Below are 23,465 nucleotides of genomic sequence, written 5' to 3'. Positions count from 1 at the left end.
GGATACATCTTTCATACGTGATAATTCAATAAAGTAAAAATAAAGATGCTCTAATTAATTAATTTAACTGGAGAAGCAAGAAAGCAGCAGCAAGAATCAGTGCCTCCAGCTTTGTCCACTCATCCCAAAACACCTGAAGGTACATACAGCTGAGCTGATGCAAGAGCAAAAAGAAAGAATCAAACCAGATCAGATCAGAGCGGTTTCATCATTAAGGACTACATACTAAAAATCAAGTGGTGGCATGACTCAGAGCACCAAATCTGGAAGGAAATCATCTTTACTCTAACCTAATGCATTACTGGCTCTATTCGAGATCGGAACGCCGTCACTCGCGTGGACTGCACGTTTTTTGCATCGTGCTCTGTGGTCACTTTACTCACTAACCTTAAAACTGTCCTTTTTTGGATGGGCTAGTACATAAGTGTGCTCATCAATCTAGCAACCTTAAACAACATGGTACTACTAGCTAACCTTCTATAACTTGGATGTTACCTTTACCACACAAATGCCAATGTTCCTGCCACACCCACCTCAATAAGTACGGCTACCAAAGACGCAACCAACAAACTTTTCCAAGGTGTCTGAAATACAAACTGCAGGCAATACTGTAATCACCATAGGCAAGATATTGAATGAAAAGAAACTGAAATTCAAGTATTTATGCGCAAATAGAGGTTTCACTAACGTGGCCGATTTGTACCAAAGACGCAACCGAGTTTATTGGTTGTGGTGGATCTATGACTTCTAATCTGCTGTAAGGTTTTGGAATCTTACATGTTAATGGCATCAAAAGTCGTGCCTCGATTGTCCAAAAAAATCATGCCGTTTGTCGCCTTCCATATCGACCATGTTAATGTTAATATACAATTGGACAGTCGTACCAAGATATAAGTACATGGTTATGAAGAAATTGTACTACCGACATGTTATGTGGTAACGTGCCGAGATACAATTTGATGGCCCACCAAGATATAAGCACACAATTTTATTTTATTTTGCAGGTATGAGCACACAACTTTTAATAAATTAAGTGTATCACTCACAAGTTACATGGTAACGAGTCGAGATTCAATTGAATAGCTCTACCCAGATATAAGCACACAGTTCTAAAGAAAGTGTACCACTCACATATACTCCCTCCGTTTGGAATTACTTGTCGCAGAAATAGATGTATGTAGACATATTTTAGTTCTAGATACATCCATATCGGAGACAACTAATTCCGAACAGAGGGAGTACATTGCAAGATATGGACACGCCGTTTTTAGAAAATTGTACACCCACATACTACTTTGGTTTTGAAAAGTGTAAGAGGTATGAGCACACGGTTTTGAAGAAACCAGAAACCACTTCCCTCCTAACAAGAAATGGACCAGGTTCTATCACTCCAACGGTCCAACCTCAGTTAGAAACAAATCTACAACTTTGAATAGGTACCACGCGACTGCTAGACTATTTCAATGGTTCGAACAAAAAGAGGCTGGCCTGGTAGCTGACGCCATATTGTACGGCACAGGTCATGGCAACATGTCCGAAGCCAATAGGCCATCCTCGTACCCAAAGTCTAAACTATGAACAGTCGCAACAATATTATATATTATGGACGTCCTTGTCGCATCCACCGAGGAAATTAGTATGTAGTGGGCCATTAATTAACCCAATTTACAATTAAAAGCGTATTTAGCGAGTTGTTTAAGCCTAGGTTAGTGTTGTCATCACATGGGGCCTCTCGATCCCTTTTGGTTTCCAGACCATTACAAGCAAGCCAACAATACAAAAAGAGCTAGCTGGATCAGGTAGCAGCTGGGGGGAAAGCTTCAACTAGCTAGATTAGACTTGTCGATTGTCACCCAGATAGTAGAGAAGAAACAATTAGCAGCCTCTAGCTTCCCTCCATTTCGATCTGTTCTTAATACTTTTGTCAATCGGCCGGCTAGCCGGCAGAAGAGAGATCTAGAGAAGAGGAAGAAGAAGAAGAAGAAGAAGATGGGGAGGGGAAAGATTGCGATTGAGAGGATCGACAACACAACGAACCGGCAGGTGACCTTCTCCAAGCGCCGCGGAGGGCTGATGAAGAAGGCCCGGGAGCTTGCCATCCTCTGTGACGCCGATCTCGCGCTCATCGTCTTCTCCAGCACGGGTCGCCTCTACGACTTCGCGAGCTCCAGGTATGTTAGTTAGACAATTTGTTCCTGCAACCTCCCAATACTCTATCAGTTACTCAATTTCATCCGCTCATAATCTGGATGTGTTCCTAATTTTTTTTTGTCTTCATCAGCGGAATGGAGGCAATACTAGAGCGGTACCAGGAGGCGAAAGAGGAGCACTGCGGAGTGTTGAATCCAACATCTGAGGCAAAGGTATGTAACTATGTATGCATAGTAGCTTTTCCATGCCACACATATATTTACCAAAGAAAAGGAAGTGGTGAAACAAATAGAAATCAAGCTTGGATGATGATCTAGCAATATAAGATCTCAGATTATCTGCGTTTGAGTGGAATTTTGTATTTTATTTCGTAATATTTCAAACTATGCAATAAAAATGTCTGCATGCATATCAATCGGTGCAGAACCCGGAGATATTCCTCCTTTTCGCAAAAAATAGCAATCAAGCTAGCAAAAACAGTTCTGAAGTTGTGTGCTCATTCAGAAAAATAGCAATCAATCTAGCAAAAGATGTATATATAGTCATTTCCATGCACTAATTAACTAAAGTGGCTAATTATTCAGTTGAACAGTTAACACCTACCTGTTAGTAGTTGTCGTACGTTAGTGACTCCTAACGAATCTAAATCTCTAATCAAAGTTAGTAACGCAAACAATTAGGGGATCATCATCTTTATTGATTAATTTAGTAGGTCAGGGTCTTGGTGAGGTGAATGATGCACATTTCTCCTCACGTTTCTTGGTCCCATGAATGATTGAATGATGCCAAATGGAAAGTGTGTGACATCTTTGCAGTTTCATCTATCTTGGCCTTCACGGCCATCATCGGAAATGCTCAGGCCCAGAAATTTATAATGGCTGGCGGATGAGCCGAATATGATATACAACTAATGATATGGGCATATGGTAGAGTAGTTAATGAAAACAAAGAATCACTAAGTGCTCTGCTGTTCAAAGGAATTCCATAAGTTTTTTCAGGATTTGGATCCTTAGGGAAAATTCCTAAGATTGCTTTTGGTTCATAAATAAGTTTAGGTTTCTTACCACGTATTACCCGTGGTACCTAAGGATTGCTTTGGATGAAAAGTTTCCATGCACTCAAACCTCTTCTTTGAAATCATCTATTTTACCTGCAGCATCAGATACTCTTTGATCCAAATTCCTATGTTTTCAAGTCTTATAGGATTCAAGAAAAAAAATGCAATTCCAATCACATGTTTTTCCTTTTTCCCACATTTTGAGAATCATGTGAATCAAAGGGGACCTAACAACCTCTTTGGTTCGGTATTATAAAAATACAAGAACATAAAAAATAATATCAAAATGGATGCCACATCATGTTAATTAGTACATATGTTTAATACGAATCATTGAATAATAGAGCCTGTTTGGTTGCACTATAGTAAAAATGAGAATTTTGTTTGGAAGGATTGCAAACATGCATAGTTGTCAAAGAAATAAAGACAAACACCATGAGGTTGCTCAATGGAAAATTTCCTTTTGAACTGCATGTAGAGGAGACAATATAACATGTTCCTATGGTTTTCTAATCCTACAAACTTAAAAAGTCCAACGAAAATTAAACCGATGAGGCCCCTAAAAATGCTATCATATAGGGGTGGGGGTGTATTTAGAAAACTGTGGCTATCACATCACTATCTAGATATCCACTCAGTTTCTCTTCCAAATATCCCCTCATGGCTATCACAGGACTCATCCATGGCCCGATGGCTTGTAACTCCATGCATGTTTTCTTGTCTCAAGTGTGACCCAAGCTACCTAAGATTTGGATATGTGATGCATGCAACTCAAGTCATTCCTAGAAATATCTATCTAGAAATATTGTAGAAAAATACTGACCACTAGAAAACCTCCAAAACATACTATTTGTAGCTAGATTGTCCAATTCTGTCACTAGTCTGTGCCAGATTTTGTCCATTCTTCATTTCAGGAAATATATGTAATACTTTTCCCCATGTAGATATTTTTGGATAATCTTAGCTTTTGCTAAACCCCATTCATCGTAAGATGCATATGGACAACCTCATTACATCGCCGCATTACAAAGATATCAACGTTATCTTGTTGCCAAAAGCAAGGGAAGATAAAATAGCATGGACCAACAGAGACGAACATGCCAAACAATATCACTACAAACATCCATAAGCCCACCATTGTCACACTGTCCAAAACACGAGATAAACTCCCTAGTGGTTCACTCAGGCTTCTTTGGGCAAGATTCAACATTAACAACTATCTATGTTGCACCTTCTGCAATAACACATACGACCACGACCAATTGGTACACGAGAGTATCACCTGCTGCATACAGGAATGAACTTCCCTGTTGTTAAAAATGACATCATTCTGCATAATAAGATAGACCAAAACATCGTTGTGTGGCCTGACCAAAATGAGAGATCTTAAGATGTATAATCTCTACTGGGATGAGGTCTAAGGACTAGAGGGAGAGGGTTGAATAGTCCAATTAAACAATGCTACTCCAATTTTTAGGGTTGAAGGTTTTAGGACAAGACAATGATGACTAGAGAACTAAAAGTACTTAGGGCATCTCCAACGCCAACCCCAACACGGACCCGGTATTCGTTCACAGACCGGTCAGGACTAGTCCACGAACACCGATGCAGGAGTCGACCATCCAACCATGTTCCCTAACTGCCTGCCCCCTGTTTTCTCTAAGACTACAACACTCAAAATAATTACAGAAAAATAGCACAATTCATCCATAAATGACATGAAAATATATCTAGTACAACAATAGTTCAAATGTAAATATTACATCTGATAAAACCGGATGTTGAACAAGCTTTTCGAATTCATACCGCCCCTTGAGCTCCATCCAATAATGTATGTGCGTGAATGGCCTGCCCTCAGTCCAGTAGTACATCACAATAGTGCGTGTAGAAGATACAACGTGTAGAGAAACATTGAGTGAATGAATGAATAACCAACATATAGATTGATAGGAAGCAAAACTTATAATCTCGATGGTTGACCACCCCGATGGCCAGATTTCTCTACTCGTGTGATCACACCACAAAATTTCATGACGGAGTTGCGGATGGTGTACCATCAATGCAATATCAACTTCACATTGCGTACATGGATGAAGTTCATCTCGTAGGGCGCGAAGTCCTTACGCGAATAAAATGAAGCATGCATGCGCTGCCAAAAGATTAAGCCCATTGAGTTCCTGCCTACAAAGTCTGCAGATATGGCCAACCATGAATCACACAACAACTCATCCTCAATCACTAATTACCCCACCATTTTGCTTACTCTTGAAAACAACAAGAAGTTCAACAAAAAAATCTCGATGGCATTTGAAAGAACACCTGCTGGGTGTGGTTTCCACCATGGACGTCATTGGCAGGGGCGGAGGGTACCTGGCCATAGAGGGATATTGGGTAGACGGCGGTCTAGTCTAAGGAGGGCAAGCATGTTTGTATGGGCTGCGAGTGTCCTATAATGCCTGGGTGGCGGCTAGAGAGGTACAATGGTGGCGGTGATCAAGGAGGATGCGGATGCAAAGCAAGGGGGAGCGGCGGCGGAGTGGGAGAAAACTAGACTAGGAGGGGGCTTTGGATGGGATGGGGGTGTCAGAGTCCTACGTGGCGGTGGTCTGGACTCTCAGAAAGCCCTCTGCCCCCCGTTTTCTTTTTGTTTTCAAGATATGGGTGCCCAGACCGGTCCATGGACCAATGGGGTACCGTATTGGATGGGAAAATGGTTTGGAGATCTTAGTCCGGATGGATGCGAGTAGTTTGAGGGTCAGCGTTGGAGATTCCCTTAGCAAGAAAGTAAACAAGCATATTGAGAAGCAAAAAATAATAACTTCCAAGTAATTAAGTAGGAGGTAAGGTAATGGGAATGCAAACACTCATGACGGTAAGATGTTTTCCCCGTGGTTTGGATGGTTGGCAATGTCCTATATCTACGTTAATGAAGGCTTTGAACCAATAGTTCTAGGATCACAAGGATCTCAATTGCATTGCCCACCAAGCACCCCACCCAGTGCACTAAACCTATTTCATCATGGCTTTCACTTAGAAGCCCCACTAAGGGAAGATCTTCACCAAGTGGGCAGTCTTAGAGCCCATACAAACTCTTGAATCTTTCATTTATGGAACTTGACATGCTCTTAAGTGACTCCTAATTTTCTAGGATGCACCCACTATCCAAGAGTAACAAGATGAGCAAAGTTTCTTGATGAGAACTCCTTGAATGACCTTTAGTCGAAGCTTCTCTCAAGAATACAAAGGATCACTCTCCCACAAGGATAGGATTGCGGTCAAAGAGATGAACTTAAGTAGGGATGCAAGAATGGATTTCTTGGCCTTCAAAGCATCAATAAGTGAACATTCAATCACCCAACACTTCTTTTCTTGTCTTCTTGCCTTGGACCTCTCTTCCCTATGGTGGAGACGGATGGAGTGGAGTGGGGGTGGAGTGGCTTGCAAAGGGTGGAACGAGTGAGTGGAATGACTAAGGATGGAATGGAATAGTTGCGACCGCGAATGGGTATGTGAGGATATTTATAGAGAGGGTCCAAATCTGACCATTACTTCAAAAAATAACTAGGCTCAGAAGTGCCAGAGGAAAAAATAGTGGAATTGTAGAGATAATTCCAATAAATTCAAATGACTAGTGCATTGCTTAGGAGCTAGATGAAATAAGTACTCATAAGTATCTTATGAAAAGAATGAGCTGTGGTTTCGAAACAAAAAGGAATCCTTTTTTGCAAACATGGAATGGCTCCGGAGTATGGGTTAAACCAATTGATTCTCGGTAGTACTGCAGTACACATTAAGAACATCTCAAAATGAGAATTAGTAGAAAGTGTCTAAGTCATAGCTCGAAAGTACAGGCAGCGGAGGTGCCAAACTTATACCGTGACTCACAAGTACAAATTGAAATGGATGAAGTGCTAATAAAAATGTTATGTTCAGAAGTGTCAGAGTGAATGGAGAATATTTCAAGGTGGATTGGTTCGAGAATTCTAAAAAAGAGTGATTCTAAACTATGGAAACTGGACATATGTCTGAGTATCAAAACATATATTTCTAGATGTACCGGGGCTTAAAAAGATTCATACAAGTGAATGGTGAGGGGTGGATTATCAGGAATTTCTCTTAGAATCTGTTTCTTAGAGTTCAAATAGAAGTACTTTGATTGTGCCTTCTGCATACTACGATTGTCCTAAACTCAATGTGAATCTTGGATTAACTAGAAAAACTATAAATACATGCTAAAAGCTTGAGGTAGACAACAACTACAAAAATTGTATGTAGGATTCATAAATGACATTTCACTTATATCCATGGAACATCTATAAGAAAATTAGTCCTAGTCCCTGAAATAAACTCATTAAAAACATTAGTGACTTTAGATGGTTTTATCATATATCACTAAAACCATGTAGGGTATCTTGGAGATGACCTTTCAACTTCCGTAATCAAGACCCAAAAATATGCAAAATACTACAAGGCATGGTAATATTAAAGTCTAAATACATAAGTCCCCATGTAGTAAATGCTAGACAACAAGTAAAAATAGATGTTGAATGGTTTCTTGTTCATAACAACAGCTACAACGAGTATCCCTGGGACATATTAATTGACCAAATTATCCTTAGTTAGTATAACTATTTAACTGGTAATCAAAGGTAAACTTTTATCTCCAAAGGTAATTTAAGATGCAACAAATTTTTAGACCTAAAATTGGCCCTCTTGTTGACTAAGACGAACACATCAGGTGCATAGGGAAAACTCCACAAGTGCGATGATAATGCTATCATTTAAGCAAGTCATGGTTCATTTCTAGCCACGTATCTACAATCTCGGGGATAACCTCATTCCAGCCTGCTAAATGTTGGCCAATGACAACCCTACTAAAATCCACATGTGGGTGTCCTGTTTCAATAATCGCAGAAACATTGGCATTTCTATGACAAACAATACTAAATATTCATGGGTTAGAACAGAAAGAGGCCTATATCCTTGATTTACATATCCTCTCAAAACCAAATTGATTGACCATTTCCACCTTAAGCGAACAAAATTGGACAAAAGTATTCTTAACCTTCAGGAGGTCCTTTCAAAAGTGGGAGCCTATTGGTTTTACATTAACCACTAAGAGTGTTTTTTGCCCAAGTACTTAGTACTATATATGTAAGAGAAACTACTACACTTTATCCTTTCTTAGAAACTTAAACAACCATTTACTAAGATGACACATATTTTTGACTTCTAGATCGTGAATCTCAGGGCTACACCCATTGTTTGGTATACACAAAATATCTCAGGGCTACACCCATCATGTATGTAATTAAACAAGTTTGGAATCCTTTCACAATTATCTATATTGTTTCATTTGCTCAATTGGTGCTCGCCCGTAATTTGGAGGAGGGGAATGATGCGGGAGAGAAGAAGGGGATCTCCAAGACGCGGGTACGTGAATGACATGTGAGGGTCGAAGGAACGAGGGCCTATGTGACAAGACGCTACATGGGGTGAGTCCGGTGAGGTTGGTGGCACTGAACTCCATGACATATGGGGCAGAGGACTCACCTATTTGATATTTTCCTTTTTCTAAAAATCTAAAACTCCTTCGTATGTCTAGGTACTCCATATATGTTGATGTGTAAAAGTTTCATAAATTTTAGGAAAATATTACTATATATTATACATTAAATGAATTTCTGCGCACTTACTGAAAGTGATCCCATTTTGAACTATAGGTGTATCAAATAAGCAACAAAAATATATTTAAGGAAATACATGCAATTAGCAGTCATCTCGTGGAAAAGGATGAGATATTCAACTTTGTGCTATGATAAATCTAGCCGGAGTTTTGCATGATTTCAGAGTATTGATAGATATCTTAATCAAAGTCAAAAAATAAAATAGAACTTGGTATGATACCCTGATATAGACGCATGGCCATGCAATAAAAAATTGAGAAGAATACACAAAACAAAAATAGCAGGTTGTTCAGAAAATGGACTATCTCCGATGAAGTTTCGTAAAATTCCTCGAAAATCTCCAACTTTTTACCACCCAAACCAATTTCAGTGACCATTCGAGCTCTTTTTCACTTCAAACTTTCTCTACAACTTGCTTTAACATCTATTATGACAAGTGTGAATTAAAATCAAAACTAGTTACAAAATAATCTTTTTAGCGTTATCTTTCAAGGCTAAAAATGAAAGAATATCTAAAATGTTGTCCAAAATTAGAAAAATTGGCAAGGAGTCTTAATATTGGTGTAATATATTATGATAACTAGCAACGTGTCCGTGCGTTGCAACGGATCCAAAGTAGAATAGTACTTGTTTGAAAGAAAACACTCTTGTTTTGATATACATATATACCACTAAAAATATATTATTTTTCACTCAAAATATATTTCTCAGACTGTTTTGATGAGTTGAGGGAGGGATGTGGTTGCTCATAAGATAATAAGGTGTTTTCTGCAAATCGGAGCAGAGAAGTGGGCTATTGTTGCAAAAATGGCACAACTTGCCTCATATCCGTTAGATGCAGAACCAATGGTCAGAAATGACGGATGACATACACACCATCATCACCAACCTAGTCTTTTATAGGAGTATAGAAATTCTGAGAAGAATACACATAAGTTAAATAACGATTCTTCACGAGGTGAATTATCTCCCATAACATCCAATGCAAATATTCAGACAACCCTTTTGAAGTAACCAGTTGAGATCATTTTCACTTCAAAATTTGTGTGCACTTCGCTTTAAATTTTTTAATAAAAATTGTGAATGAAAATCAACATTTATTATGTAACTATCAACGTTTAGCATTTCCTACAAAAGAAATTAGAAGAAAATTAAATAATAAAAATAAAAGTTGTCAAAAATAGTCAAACTTGGCACGGTGTCCTAATATTGGAGCATGCGGTTATCATTTTATGGAAGTTGGAAAACCCACTTCCTTAGGAATGACCCTTTTGGCACCCTCCACTCCGTTTAGATGTCGATAAAGTTTTGGACACACAGGCCGTTGCAGTCAAGCATTTCCTTGCCCCCCTCGATGTTGAAGCCAGCGAAAACATACTTCTCATTGCGCAAGAAGTGGTAACTTTTTAAAAAAAGGGATTTTATTGACTCAAAAGGAGCATCAAGAGGATGCAGACCCAAAGAGCACACACTTGCCCTCTGCATTGCTCGCATGCACACAACCAACACCAACACACGCATACAAAAACACGCCGACAAATAGCAAAGTCATATAAGACCAAAGCTATGCGTAGGCGAGGAAAAAAATCTAAAGCGATTAGATCCATGATCAACAAATTACAACAATGACCATATCCACACCAACCATTTCATGACATCACATAGACAACGAGGTTCTTCAACAACAACGACTTCAAGAAGGGGCCGACACTCAAGCATCGCCGTCACCGGATCCAACCACCAAGGTCAGAATCTAGGTTTTGGCCCTGAAGAATAAATCTGAGCATATCCGAGAATGCCTTCCATAAGGTAACGACATAAAAACATCGCCATTGCCAGGTATAACCAGCTCGGGTCAGACCTAGGCTTTCACCCCGGAGCTCACGACCGGGTGCCTGAGTCGCACCACCATCGAAGTCATCAAGTATTGTCACCACCACTTTTCCATGGTCCCAGTAGCTACATGCGACGTGACTGTCACCGCTACACAACCATCCCTTTGCATCAAGTCGGTATCCATATTTTCCATCTCATCGCAGAAGCCAACCACCGGATCTAGAGGAAGAACCCCCATGAAGACCTTTCGGTGGCCACTGTAATCCACGGCAAGGTCGTCGCCGTAGGCCGGAGCCGTTGCCATCATGACCATCACCAACGACGAAGTACACCATCGCTGACTACCACCTCACCGGAGAGTCCTTCTCATGCCCATCGTCCTAGAGACCAACATGGCAAGGAACTGGAGCATGAAACACGGATCATCATCACCAATGTCCAGCCGCGCAACCGCCAGAGTCAGCACCACATCCAACCGAGATCAGCACCGAGTCGTGCCGGCCACGGTCGAGCCAAACCTTTGCGGCTAGATGGCCCCAGATTGAAACCTTTCAGAAACAGCCGGATTCAAGGAACGCATAAACGGGAGTCCCACTCGCGCCGGAACAGACCAGGTCTATGTGTCTCCAGCTCGAGGATTGGACTAGCAAGGCCACAACTGCCGTTGTCGCCCGCCGGGATCAAAGGTCAACCCATAGCTCGACGGATCTAAAGTTCTGACCACCACAAGCAAACCACGTGAAAGGACAGCCACTGGACACCAATCGCGCGTCCTGCAGCCGCCACAGCAAAGGCCAGCGGCGAGGAGGGATTGACAAGGGAGGATCTAGGTGTGACAGCGGGGGGTTTTCCCGGGTCGCCAAGGGCTGGCGACATGGGAGTCCACTGGCCCGACCACGAGATAGTGTAACTGGCTTATGAAAACAAACTACCCCAAGCAGTTCCTCTTATGCACTCGGCTCTGAACAGTCATCATGCAAATAGAGGGACAAAACTGTGAGGCTATGCCGTGTGGAAACCGTGTCGATGGCGGGCGCTGAGAGAATGCGACAACAGCGAGCCTGAGGCGGCAACGTCGGATGAGCAGCGTGAGGATGTGTGTGGAAGTGGTGGGAAGAAAAGGGGCTCTATGCGCTAGCAAATATGTGTATGCGCCATGTTGCAGGTGGCCCCCTCATAGGAAGGATTGGTTAAACGGGTCCCCTCTTTTGTTGCGCTTGTGGACCCCACATCAACAAGTCCCGTCAAACGAGTCCCATCAATATTGGTGGGCCCAAATCATTTTTTTTTTGAAATTATGGTCTCAACAATGGGCCCCCCACATCAGCCGGAATGGTTAACCGATTCTCCTTCTCAATATTGGTGGGCCACATTAGAGTGGAAATATGAAAATTATTAGCTTTGTCTCAAAAAAAAAAATGAAAATTATTAGCTCAATAGTTGGCCCCACACCGAGTGGAACGGTCAATTGAGTCTCCTTGTCACTGCCGTTGACATGGCCAATGTTGGGGAACACAGTAATTTCAAAAAAATTCCTATGCACACGTAAGATCTATCATGGTGATGCATAGCAACGAGAGGGGAAGAGTGTTGTCTACGTACCCTCGTAGACCGTAAGCGTAAGCGTTATGACAACGCGGTTGATGTAGTCGTATGTCTTAACGATCCGACCAATCCTAGTACCGAAAGTACAGCACCTCCGCGATCTAAACACGTTCGGCTCTGTGACGTCCCACGAACTCACGATCCAGCAGAGTGTCGAGGGAGAACTTCGTCAGCACGACGGCGTGATGACGATGATGATGAAGCTACCGGCGCAGGGCTTCGCCTAAGCACTACGACGATATAACCGAGGTGGATTATGGTGGAGGGGGGCACCGCACACGACTAAGGGATCAATGATCAACTTGTGTGTCTATGGGGTGCCTCCTGGCCACGTATATAAAGGATGGAGGGAGGAGGAGGCCGGCCCTCATAGGGCGCGCCCAAAGTGTGGAGTCCTACTAGGACTCCCTAGTCCTAGTAGGATTCCACCTCCCACATGAAATAGGAAAAAGGGAAGGGAGAAGGAGAAGGAAGGAAGGGGGCACCCCCTTTCCCTAGTCCAATTCGGACCAGTCCACGGGGAAGGGGCACGGCCACCCTTGAGGCCTTTCTCTCCTTTCCCTTATGGCCCATTAAGGCCCAATACGAATTCCCGTAACTCTCAAATACTCCGAAAAATATTCGAATCACTCGGAACCTTTCCGATGTCCGAATATAGCCTTTCAATATATCGATCTTTACGTCTCAACAATTTCGAGACTCCTCGTCATGTCTCCGATCTCATCCGGGACACCGAAGAAACTTCGGTCATCAAATCACATAACTCATAATATAAATCGTCACAGAACATTAAGCGTGCGGACCCTACGGGTTCGTGAACTATGTAGACATGACCCAGACTCATCTCCGGTCAATAACCAATAGCGGAACCTGGATGCTCATATTGGTTCCTACATATTCTTCGAAGATCTTTATCGGTCAAACCGCATAACAACATACGTTGTTTCCTTTGTCATCGGTATGTTACTTGCCCGAGATTCGATCGTCAGTATCATCATACCTAGTTCAATCTTGTTACTAGCAAGTCTCTTTACTCGTTTCGTAATGCATCATCCCGCAACTAACTCATTAGTCACACTGCTTGCAAGGCTCATAGTGATATACATTACCGAGAGGGCCCAGAGATACCTCTCCGATAGATGGAGTGACAATCCTAATCTCGATCTATGCCAACTCAACAAACACTAACAGAGACACCTGTAGAGCATCTTTATAATCACCCAGTTACGTTGTGACGTTTGATAGCACACAAGGTGTTCCTGCGGTATTTGGGAGTTGCATAATCTCATAGTTAGAGGAACATGTATAAGTCATGAAGAAAGTAGTAGCAATAAAACTGAACGATCATTATGCTAAGCTAATGGATGGGTCTTGTCCATCACATCATTCTCTAATGATGTGATCACGTTCATCAAATGACAACACATGTACATGGCTAGGAAACCTAACCATCTTTGATTAACGAGCTAGTCAAGTAGAGGCATACTAGGGACACTCTGTTTGTCTATGTATTCACACATGTACTAAGTTTCCGGTTAATACAATTCTAGCATGAATAATAAACATTTATCATGATATAAGGAAATATAAATAACAACATTATTATTGCCTCTAGGGCATATTTCCTTCAGTCTCCCACTTGCACTAGAGTCAATAATCTAGTTCACATAGTCATGTGATTTAACACCAATAGTTCGCATCTTTATGTGATTAGTTCACATCTCAATGTGACTAACACCCAAAGGGTTTACTAGAGTCAATAATATAGTTCACATCGCTATGTGATTAACACCCAAAGAGTGATCATGTTTTGCTTGTAAGAGAAATTTAGTCAACGGGTCTGCCACATTCAGAGCCTTATGTATTTTGCAAATTTTCTATGTCTACAATGCTTTGCACGGAGCTACTCTAGCTAATTGCTCCAACTTTCAATATGTATCTAGATCGAGATTTAGAGTCATCCAGATCGGTGTCAAAGCTTGCATCGACGTAACTCTTTACGACGAACTCTTTGTCACCTCCATAACTGAGAAACATTTCCTTATTCCACTAAGGATATTTTTGACCGCTGTCCAGTGATCCACTCCTGGATCACTATGGTACCCTCTTGCCAAACTTATGGTGAGGTACACAATATGTCTGGCATATCATACTTTATAGAACCTATGACTGAGGCATAGGGAATGACTTTTCATTCTCTTTCTATTTTCTGCCATGGCCGGGTATTGAGTCTTTACTCAACTTCACACCTTGCAACACAGGCAAGAACTCCTTCTTTGACTGTTCCATTTTGAACTACTTCAAAATCTTGTCAAGGCATGTACTCATTGAAAATATATCAAGCGTCTTGATCTATCTCTATAGATCTTGATGCTCAATATGTAAGCAGCTTCACCGAGGTCTTTCATTGAAAAATTCTTATTCAAGTATCCTTTTATGCTATTCAGAAATTCAGTATCATTTCCGATCAACAATATGCCATCTACATATAATATCAGAAATGCTACGGAGCTCCCACCCACTTTCTTGTAAATACAGGCTTCTCCAAAAGTCTGTATAAAACCATATGCTTTGATCACACTATCAAAGCATATATTTCAACTCCGATAGGCTTGCACTAGCCCATAAATGGATCACTGGAGCTTGCACACTTTGTTAGCACCTTTAGGATCGACAAAACCTTCTGGTTGCATCATATGCAACTCTTCTTTATGGAATCCATTAAGGAATGCAGTTTTGACGTCCATTTGCCAAATTTCATAATCATAAAATGCGGCAATTGCTAACATGATTCAGACGGATTTAAGCATCGCTACGGGTGAGAAGGTCTCATCGTAGTCAACTCTTTGAACTTGTCAAAAACCTTTTGCAACAAGTCGAGCTTTGTAGACAGTAATATTACCGTCAGCGTCAGTCTTCTTCTTGAAGATCCATTTATTCTCTATGGCCTACCGATCATCGGGTAAGTCAACCAAAGTCCACACTTTGTTTTCATACATGGATCCCATCTCAGATTTCATGGCCTCAAGACATTTTGCAGAACTTGGGCTCATCATCGCTGCCTCATAGTTCGTAGGTTCGTCATGGTCAAGTAACATGACTTCCAGAACAGGATTACCATAACACTCTAGTGCGGACCGTACTCTATTTGACCTACGAGGTTCGGTAGTAACTTGATCTGAAGTTTCATGATCATCATCATTATCTTCCTCACTAATTGGTGTAGGAATCACTGGAACTGATTTCTATGATGAACTACTTTCCAATTTGGGAGAAGGTACAATTACCTCATCAAGTTCTACTTTCCTCCCACTCACTTCTTTCGAGAGAAACTCCTTCCCTAGAAAGGATCCATTCTTAGCAACAAAATATCTTGCCTTTGATTCTGTGGTAGAAGGTGTACCCAACAGTTTCTTTTGGGTATCCTATGAAGACGCACTACTCCGATTTGGGTTCGAGCTTATCAGTTTGAAACTTTTTCACATAAGCATCGCAACCCCAAACTTTAAGAAACGACAGCTTTGGTTTCTTGCCAAACCATAGCTCATACGATGTCATCTCAACGGATTTAGATGGTGCCCTATTTAACGTGAATGCATCTGTCTCTAATGCATAACCCCAAAACGATAGTGGTAAATCGGTAAGAGACATCATAGATCGCACCATATCTAATAAAGTATAATTACAACGTTCGGACACACCATTATGCTGTGGTGTTCCAGGTGGCGTGAGTTGTGAAAAATATTCCACATTGTTTCAAATGAAGACCAAACTCGTAACTCAAATATTCGCCTCCGCGATCAGATCATAGAAACTTTATTTTCTTGTTACGATGATTTTCCACTTCACTCTAAAATTATTTGAACTTTTCAAATGTTTCAGACTTATGTTTCATTAAGTAGATATACCCATATCTGCTCAAATCATCTGTGAAGGTCAGAAAATAACGATACCTGCCATGAGCCTCAACACTCATTGGACCGCACACATCAGTATGTATTGTTTCCAACAAGTCTGTTGCTCGCTCCATTGTTCTGAAGAATGGAGTCTTAGTCATCTTGCCCATGAGGCATGGTTCGCAAGCATCAAGTGATTCATAATTAAGTGATTCCAAAAGTCCATCAACATGGGGTTTCTTCATGCGCTTTACACCAATATGACCTAAACGGCAGTGCCACATATAAGTTGTACTATCATTATTAACTTTGCATCTTTTGGCTTCAATATTATGAATATGTGTATCACTACGATCAAGATTCAATAAACCATTTATATTGAGTGTATGACCATAGAAGGTTTTATTCATGTAAATAGAACAACAATTATTCTTTGACTTAAATGAATAACCATATTGCAATAAACATGATCCAATCATATTTATGCTCAACGCAAACACCAAATAACATTTATTTTAGGTTCAACACTAATCCCGAATGTAAAGGGAGTGTGCGATGGTGATCTTATCAACCTTGGAATCTCTTCCAACACACATCGCCACTTTTCTCTCAACTAGTCTCTGTTCATTTTGTAACTCCTGTTTCGAGTTACTAATCATAGCAACTGAATCGGTATCAAATACCTAGGGGTTACTATGAACACTAGTAAAGTACACATCAATAGCATGTATATCATATATACTTTTGTTCACTTTTCCATCTTTCTTATCCACCAAGTACTTAGGGCAGTTCCGCTTCCAGTGACCATTTCCTTTGCAGTAGAAGCACTCAGTTTCAGGCTTGGGTCTATCTTTGGGCTTCTTCATGGGAGTGGCAACTTGCTTGCCATTCTTCTTGAAGTTTCCTTTCTTTCCCTTGCCCTTTTACTTGAAACTAGTGGTCTTTTCAACCATCAACACTTGATGCTTTTCTTGATTTCTACCTTCGTCGATTTCAGCATCGCGAAGAGCTCGGGAATTGTTTTTCGTCATCCCTTGCATATTATAGTTCATCACGAAGTTCTACTAACTTGGTGATAGTGACTAGAGAAAACTTGTCAATTACTATCTTATTTGGAAGATTAACTCCCACTTGATTCAAGTAATTGTAGTACCCAGACAATCTGAGCGCATGCTCACTGGTTGAGCTATTCTCCTCCATCTTGCAGGCAAAGTACTGTCAGAGGTCTTATACCTCTTGACATGGGCATGCGTATGAAATACCAATTTCAAGTCTTGGAACATCTTATATGCTCCGTGGCGTTCAAAACATTATTGAAGTCCCGGTTCTAAGCCGTAAAGCATGGTGCACTAAACTATCAAGTAGTCATCATACCGAGCTTTGCCAAATGTTCATAACGTATGCATCTGCTCCTGCAATAGGTCCTTCACTAGCGGTGCATGAAGGACATAATTCTTCTGTGCAGCAATGAGGATAATCTCATATCACGGAGCTAGTCCGCACCATTGCTACTAACATCTTTCAACATAGTTTTCTCTAGGAACATATCATAGATAAAATGGGGAAGCTATATGCGAGCAATTGATCTACAACATAGATATGCAAATACTATCAGGACTAAGTTCATGATAAATTAAAGTTCAATTAATCATAGTATTTAAGAACTCCCACTTAGATAGACATCCCTCTAATCATCTAAGTGATCACGTGATCCATATCAACTAAACCATGTCCGATCATCACGTTGAGATGGAGTAGCTTTCAATGGTGAACATCACTATGTTGATCATATCTACTATATGATTCACGCTCGACCTTTCGGTCTCAGTGTTCCGAGGCCATATCTGCATATGCTAGGCTCGCCAAGTTTAACCCGAGTATTCTGCGTGTGCAAAACTGGCTTGCACTCGCTGTATGTGAACGTAGAGCTTATCACACCCGATCATCAGGTGGTGTCTTGGCACGACGAACTGTAGCAACGGTGCATACTCAGGGAGAACACTTATACCTTGAAATTTAGTCAGAGAACATCTTATAATGCTACCGCCGAACTAAGAAAAATAAGATACATAAAGGATAAACATCACATGCAATCAATATAAGTGATATGATATGACCATCATCATCTTGTGCCTTTGATCTCCATCTCCAAAGCACTATCATGATCACCATCGTTACCGGCATGACACCATGATCTCCATCATCTTGATATTTATCAACGTGTCGTCACAGGGTCATCTCGCCAACTATTGCTTTTGCAACTATTGCTATCGCATAGCAATAAAGTAAAGCAATTATATGGCGCTTGCATCTTATGCAACAAAGAGACATCCATGAGGCTCATGCTAGTTGCCGATAACTTTAACAAAACATGATCATCTCATACAACAATTTATATCTCATCACGTCTTGACCATATCACATCACAACATGCCCTGCAAAAACAAGTTAGACGTCCTCTACTTTGTTGTTGCAAGTTTTACGTGGCTACTATGGGCTGAGCAAGAACCGTTCTTACCTACGTATCAAAAACCACAATGCGGTATAGTGATTGCTTTTTGATCTTCAGAAAGAACCCTGTTCATTGAATCTGATTCAACTAAAGTTGGAGAAACAAACACCCACTAGTCATCTGTGTGTGAAGCACGTTGGTAGAACCAGTCTCGCGTAAGCGTAATGTTGGTCCGAGCCGCTTCATCCAACAATACCGCTGAATCAAGAATCAACTAGTGACGGCAAGCAATATGTATATACCCACGCCCACAACTCCTTTGTGTTCTACTTGTGCATATAACATCTACGCATAGACCTGGCTCGGATGCCACTGTTGGGGAACGCAGTAATTTTAAAAAAAATTCCTACGCACACACAAGATCTATCATGGTGATGCATAGCAACGAGAGGGAAAGAGTGTTGTCTACGTATCCTCGTAGACCATAAGCGGAAGCGTTATGACAACGCGGTTGATGTAGTCATACGTCTTCACGATCCGACCGATCCTAGTACCGAAAGTATGACACCTCCGCGATCTGCACACTTTCGGCTCGGAGACGTCCCACGAACTCACGATCCAGCAGAGTGTCGAGGGAGAGCTTCGTCAGCACAATAGCATGATGACAGTGATGATGAAGCTACCGGCGCAGGGCTTCGCCTAAGTACTACGATGATATGACCGATGTGGTTATGGTGGAGGGGGGCACCGCACACGGCTAAGAGATCAATGATCAACTTGTGTGTCTATGGGGTGCCCCCTGGCCACGTATATAAAGGATGGAGGGAGGAGGAGGCCGGCCCTCATAGGGCGCGCCCAAAGTGTGGAGTCCTACTAGGACCCCCTAGTCCTAGTAGGATTCCACCTCCCACATGGAATAGGAAAAAAGGAAGGGAGAAGGAGAAGGAAGGAAGGGGACGCCCCTTTCCCTATTCCAATTCGGACAAGTCCATGGGGAAGGGGCACGGCCACCCTTGAGGCCTTTCTCTCCTTTCCCGTATGGCCCATTAAGGCCCAATACGAATTCCCGTAACTCTCTGATACTCCGAAAAATACCCGAATCACTCGGAACCTTTTCGATGTCCGAATATAGCCTTCCGATATATCGATATTTACGTCTCGACCATTTCGAGACTCCTCGTCATGTCCCCGATCTCATCCGGGACTCCGAACAAACTTCGGTAATCAAATCACATAACTCATAATACAAATTGTCACAACACGTTAAGCGTGCGGACTCTACGGGTTCGAGAACTATGTAGACATGACCGAGACTCATCTCCGGTCAATAACCAATAGCAGAACCTAGATACTCATATTGGTTCCTACATATTCTACGAAGATCTTTATCGGTCAAACCGCATAACAATATACGTTGTTCCCTTTGTGGTCGGTATGTTACTTGCCCGAGATTCGATCGTCGGTATCATCATACCTAGTTCAATCTCATTACCGGCAAGTCTCTTTACTCATTCCATAATGCATCATCCCGCAACTAACTCATTAGTCACATTGCTTGCAAGGCTCATAGTGATGTACATTACCGAGAGGGCCCGGAGATACCTCTCTGATAGATGGAGTGACAAATCCTAATCTCGATCTATGTCAACTCAACAAACACCATCGGAGACACCTGTAGAGCATCTTTATAATCACCCAGTTGCGTTGTGACGTTTGATAGCACACAAGGTGTTCCTCCGGTATTCGGGAGTTGCATAATCTCATAGTTAGAGGAACATGTATAAGTCATGAAGAAAACAGTAGCAATAAAACTGAACGATCATAATGCTAAGCTAACTGATGGGTCTTGTTCATCACATCATTCTCTAATGATGTGATCCCGTTCATCAAATGACAACACATGTCCATGGCTAGGAAACTTAACCATCTTTGATTAACGAGCTAGTCAAGTAGAGGCATACTAGGGACACTCTGTTTGTCTATGTATTCACACATGTACTAAGTTTCCGGTTAATACAATTCTAGCATGAATAATAAATATTTATCATAATATAAGAAAATATAAATAACAACATTATTATTGCCTCTAGGGCATATTTCCTTCAGCCAAGTGGTGGGTCCCAAATGTAAAGGAACGAGCCAAACGAGACGATGTCGCAACGACAACTCACTAAGATGGCACACAGGGGTATGCAACTAATTTTATCGCAATCCCTAATGGCACAAATGAAAATACGGAAGTTTGAGTGGCAAGACTCGAATATTCAATTTTAGCAGTGACACCGACCGATTTGTGTCTACTGTAAACTAGCGGCGGTGAGTTCTATACCACATATGGGCCCTTGTTTTTGGTTTGTCACTAGTCTCGGCTGTTGCGTATAGTAACTTATCGCTAAGGGGGGCATCAGTGGTGACTTTTCAGCTGAATTTTCTATATGTCCCCTTATAGGCTCGTCCATCGTCTATAGAAATTCATCAGCGGGCTCATCAGTGGTGACCTTTTTAGCCAAAGTTTCTATATGTTCCCTTATGGGCCACAAGGTGCCCATCAATCGAGATATGTAGAATTATAACACGTGAAACAAATTTTAAATATATATGATTTATTATATTTGATTATATATAGTTTTAAAATATTTATTGAATATAAGTAGAATAATAAATGAAAAATATTTTCGGATGCATGGTTGCATGTGGTGCTTGGTATTTGCTCACGCAAGCTTGCATTTTTTTGAAAAGGGGAAATACCCCGTCCTCTGCATCATCATGATGCGCACAACCATTTTTATTAAAAGGAAATAAATAGGTCTGTGGATGTTGAGATAAATAAGTTAGTGGGATCACTCTCCTAGGTATATACGATGTGCACTAGTAGACCACACAAGGAAGCAATGTTATGGACCTCTAATTAATTTGGTGTGCTTGTATTTAGTATCCTTGTAGTTAGTATCTTATTTCATCTCTATTTGTTGGGCAGTTATGGCAGAGGGAGGTTACAACCTTGAGGCAGCAAGTGCAGAACTTACAACATAATAATAGGTAATATTAATGTACTTTAGATTGTATCACCCATGCATTGAAGTGAAATGCCAATTAGTATAGCTATTCAGAAGTTGTTGTTTGGGTGGTTTCATATGCAAATTAATTGAATGAAAATAGTGTGCCATACTGCCATGCATGCATGTCAAGATCTCTCACCTGGACACTATGCCAGTGAAAATCCATGTATTCAGTTGTAATGAATTGAGAAGCTAGCTAGGTAGCTACTAGCTAGTTATACCGTTAAATCATGTGCCCTGATATGATGTTAGGCAACTCTTGGGAGAGGAGCTATCTGGTACCACTGTTCGAGATTTGCAGTTTCTGGTGAACCAAGTTGAGATGAGCTTACATTCCGTAAGAAAGAGGAAGGTGGCCTTTTCTTTGCCCTTCTCTTTCCCTTTTCCCTTTTTTCTATTTTTGTTTCATACATACTTTACTTACAATTGATTTCTTTAGGAGCAAATTATGGCTGCGGAGATCCACGAACTCAACCAAAAGGTTCACTACATCATCTTCATGTTCTTGCTTCTGCAGCTGTTGGTGTTAAATTAGCTCAGTTCGTTTCAATTATCGTATATGTGTCTGTTATTAACAGCCAAGGTATGATGAGATGGAATTTGCTTTTGCAGGGATTTCTTATTCAGAAGGAAAATATAGAGCTTGGTAAGAAATTGAGCATTGCTCATGAGCACAACATAGAGTTACAGAAGAAGGTAAGAAATGCTAGTAGCTAATATATCCTAGCTTGTCATCTGTAAAGTCCAGATATACTTTGAAATTAATCATTGATGAATCACATGCTATAACATATGCATTAGCAAGTCATCGAAATACATGACCGCATATATATGATTTGAAAAAGAGGAGACAAATTTGAAGGATCAATATAGAATTCACACACATTTTTTTTTAAGAATGAACCCACACACATTTTCTCGGGTGGATTTTATTCAACACTTCACATCCTATATAGTGTATTGGCGTGTCTAAGTTCTAACACAGATTCAAGTAAAAATATAAATCTTTCAGAAAAGGTCATAATGTGTTGGACAAACTAGAAACGCGATGCAACCGCATAATTTATTTAAAAGGTGTTGGAACTGGTCGCAAATTATATAAGAGCCCTGGCTAATATGACATTGATCATACTAGCTTCATTTTTTTTATTGCAAGCATCGAAGGAAGCTGATACTTGACAAACTATTAATGTGTGTTATTAGCTTTCCGGGGCCATGGCATCGAGTGAGCAGCAAGCCGGTGGAAGCACCTCAAAAGCTGCTGCCGGGTTATTGTTGTCGACTAGAGTACGTGAACCAAATATCGACCTTGAGTTGCGCCAGCAGGAGCATGAGGATGAATAACATCTACTGTCTCGTCCGCTGCATGCAGTAAGTATTGTAATTCATGTGTCGCTTAAATAATTAAGAAAATCCATTTGCTCAATCGCATGAAAAGCAAGTCACAGTTAATTACATTTCTAAATTCATGTTTATTGTTTTGCACCAGGCAGCGTCAACAGTATTTTCAGTCCATGCGTGACGATCAAAGCCCTTTTGGCGCAATTTGAAGCAAAAACCTGCTTAGAACCATTTTTTTGTGGTGTTGTCACAAATATTGTTATATAGCAGCAGATGTAGTTTGTTTGTGAGTCTAATTACCGATCTTAACAAGGTAAGAGAAGATCAAGTATATTATGAACGAACATGTAAACTTAATTATGTTTTTGTTTACTTGTATAT

At 41.0% G+C, this 23,465-nt stretch overlaps 1 protein-coding gene across 1 annotated transcript; it reads left to right on the top strand.

The window, feature by feature from the left end:
• The first annotated feature begins 1,881 nt into the window (after positions 1 to 1,881).
• LOC119332317 (MADS-box transcription factor 25-like) lies at positions 1,882 to 23,087 on the top strand. Its single transcript, XM_037605500.1, has 7 exons — positions 1,882 to 2,171; positions 2,282 to 2,363; positions 21,662 to 21,723; positions 21,996 to 22,095; positions 22,183 to 22,224; positions 22,356 to 22,439; positions 22,947 to 23,087. The coding sequence occupies exons 1-7, from the start codon at positions 1,990 to 1,992 to the stop codon at positions 23,085 to 23,087; spliced, it is 693 nt and encodes a 230-aa protein (XP_037461397.1). The 5' UTR covers positions 1,882 to 1,989.
• Positions 23,088 to 23,465: the final 378 nt, after the last annotated feature.

The sequence above is a fragment of the Triticum dicoccoides genome, chromosome 7A (assembly GCF_002162155.2).
Source record: "Triticum dicoccoides isolate Atlit2015 ecotype Zavitan chromosome 7A, WEW_v2.0, whole genome shotgun sequence".
NCBI lineage: Eukaryota > Viridiplantae > Streptophyta > Magnoliopsida > Poales > Poaceae > Triticum > Triticum dicoccoides.
This window is presented reverse-complemented; position numbering and strand designations above follow the sequence as displayed.

Bases quoted from the DNA above. Each gene is read 5' to 3' on its own strand.
- LOC119332317 (XM_037605500.1), top strand. From the start codon at position 1,990: ATGGGGAGGGGAAAGATTGCGATTGAGAGGATCGACAACACAACGAAC. The intron at 2,172-2,281 runs GTATGTTAGTTA...TGTCTTCATCAG, and splicing joins TACGACTTCGCGAGCTCCAG to CGGAATGGAGGCAATACTAG. The intron at 21,724-21,995 runs GTAATATTAATG...ATATGATGTTAG, and splicing joins AACTTACAACATAATAATAG to GCAACTCTTGGGAGAGGAGC.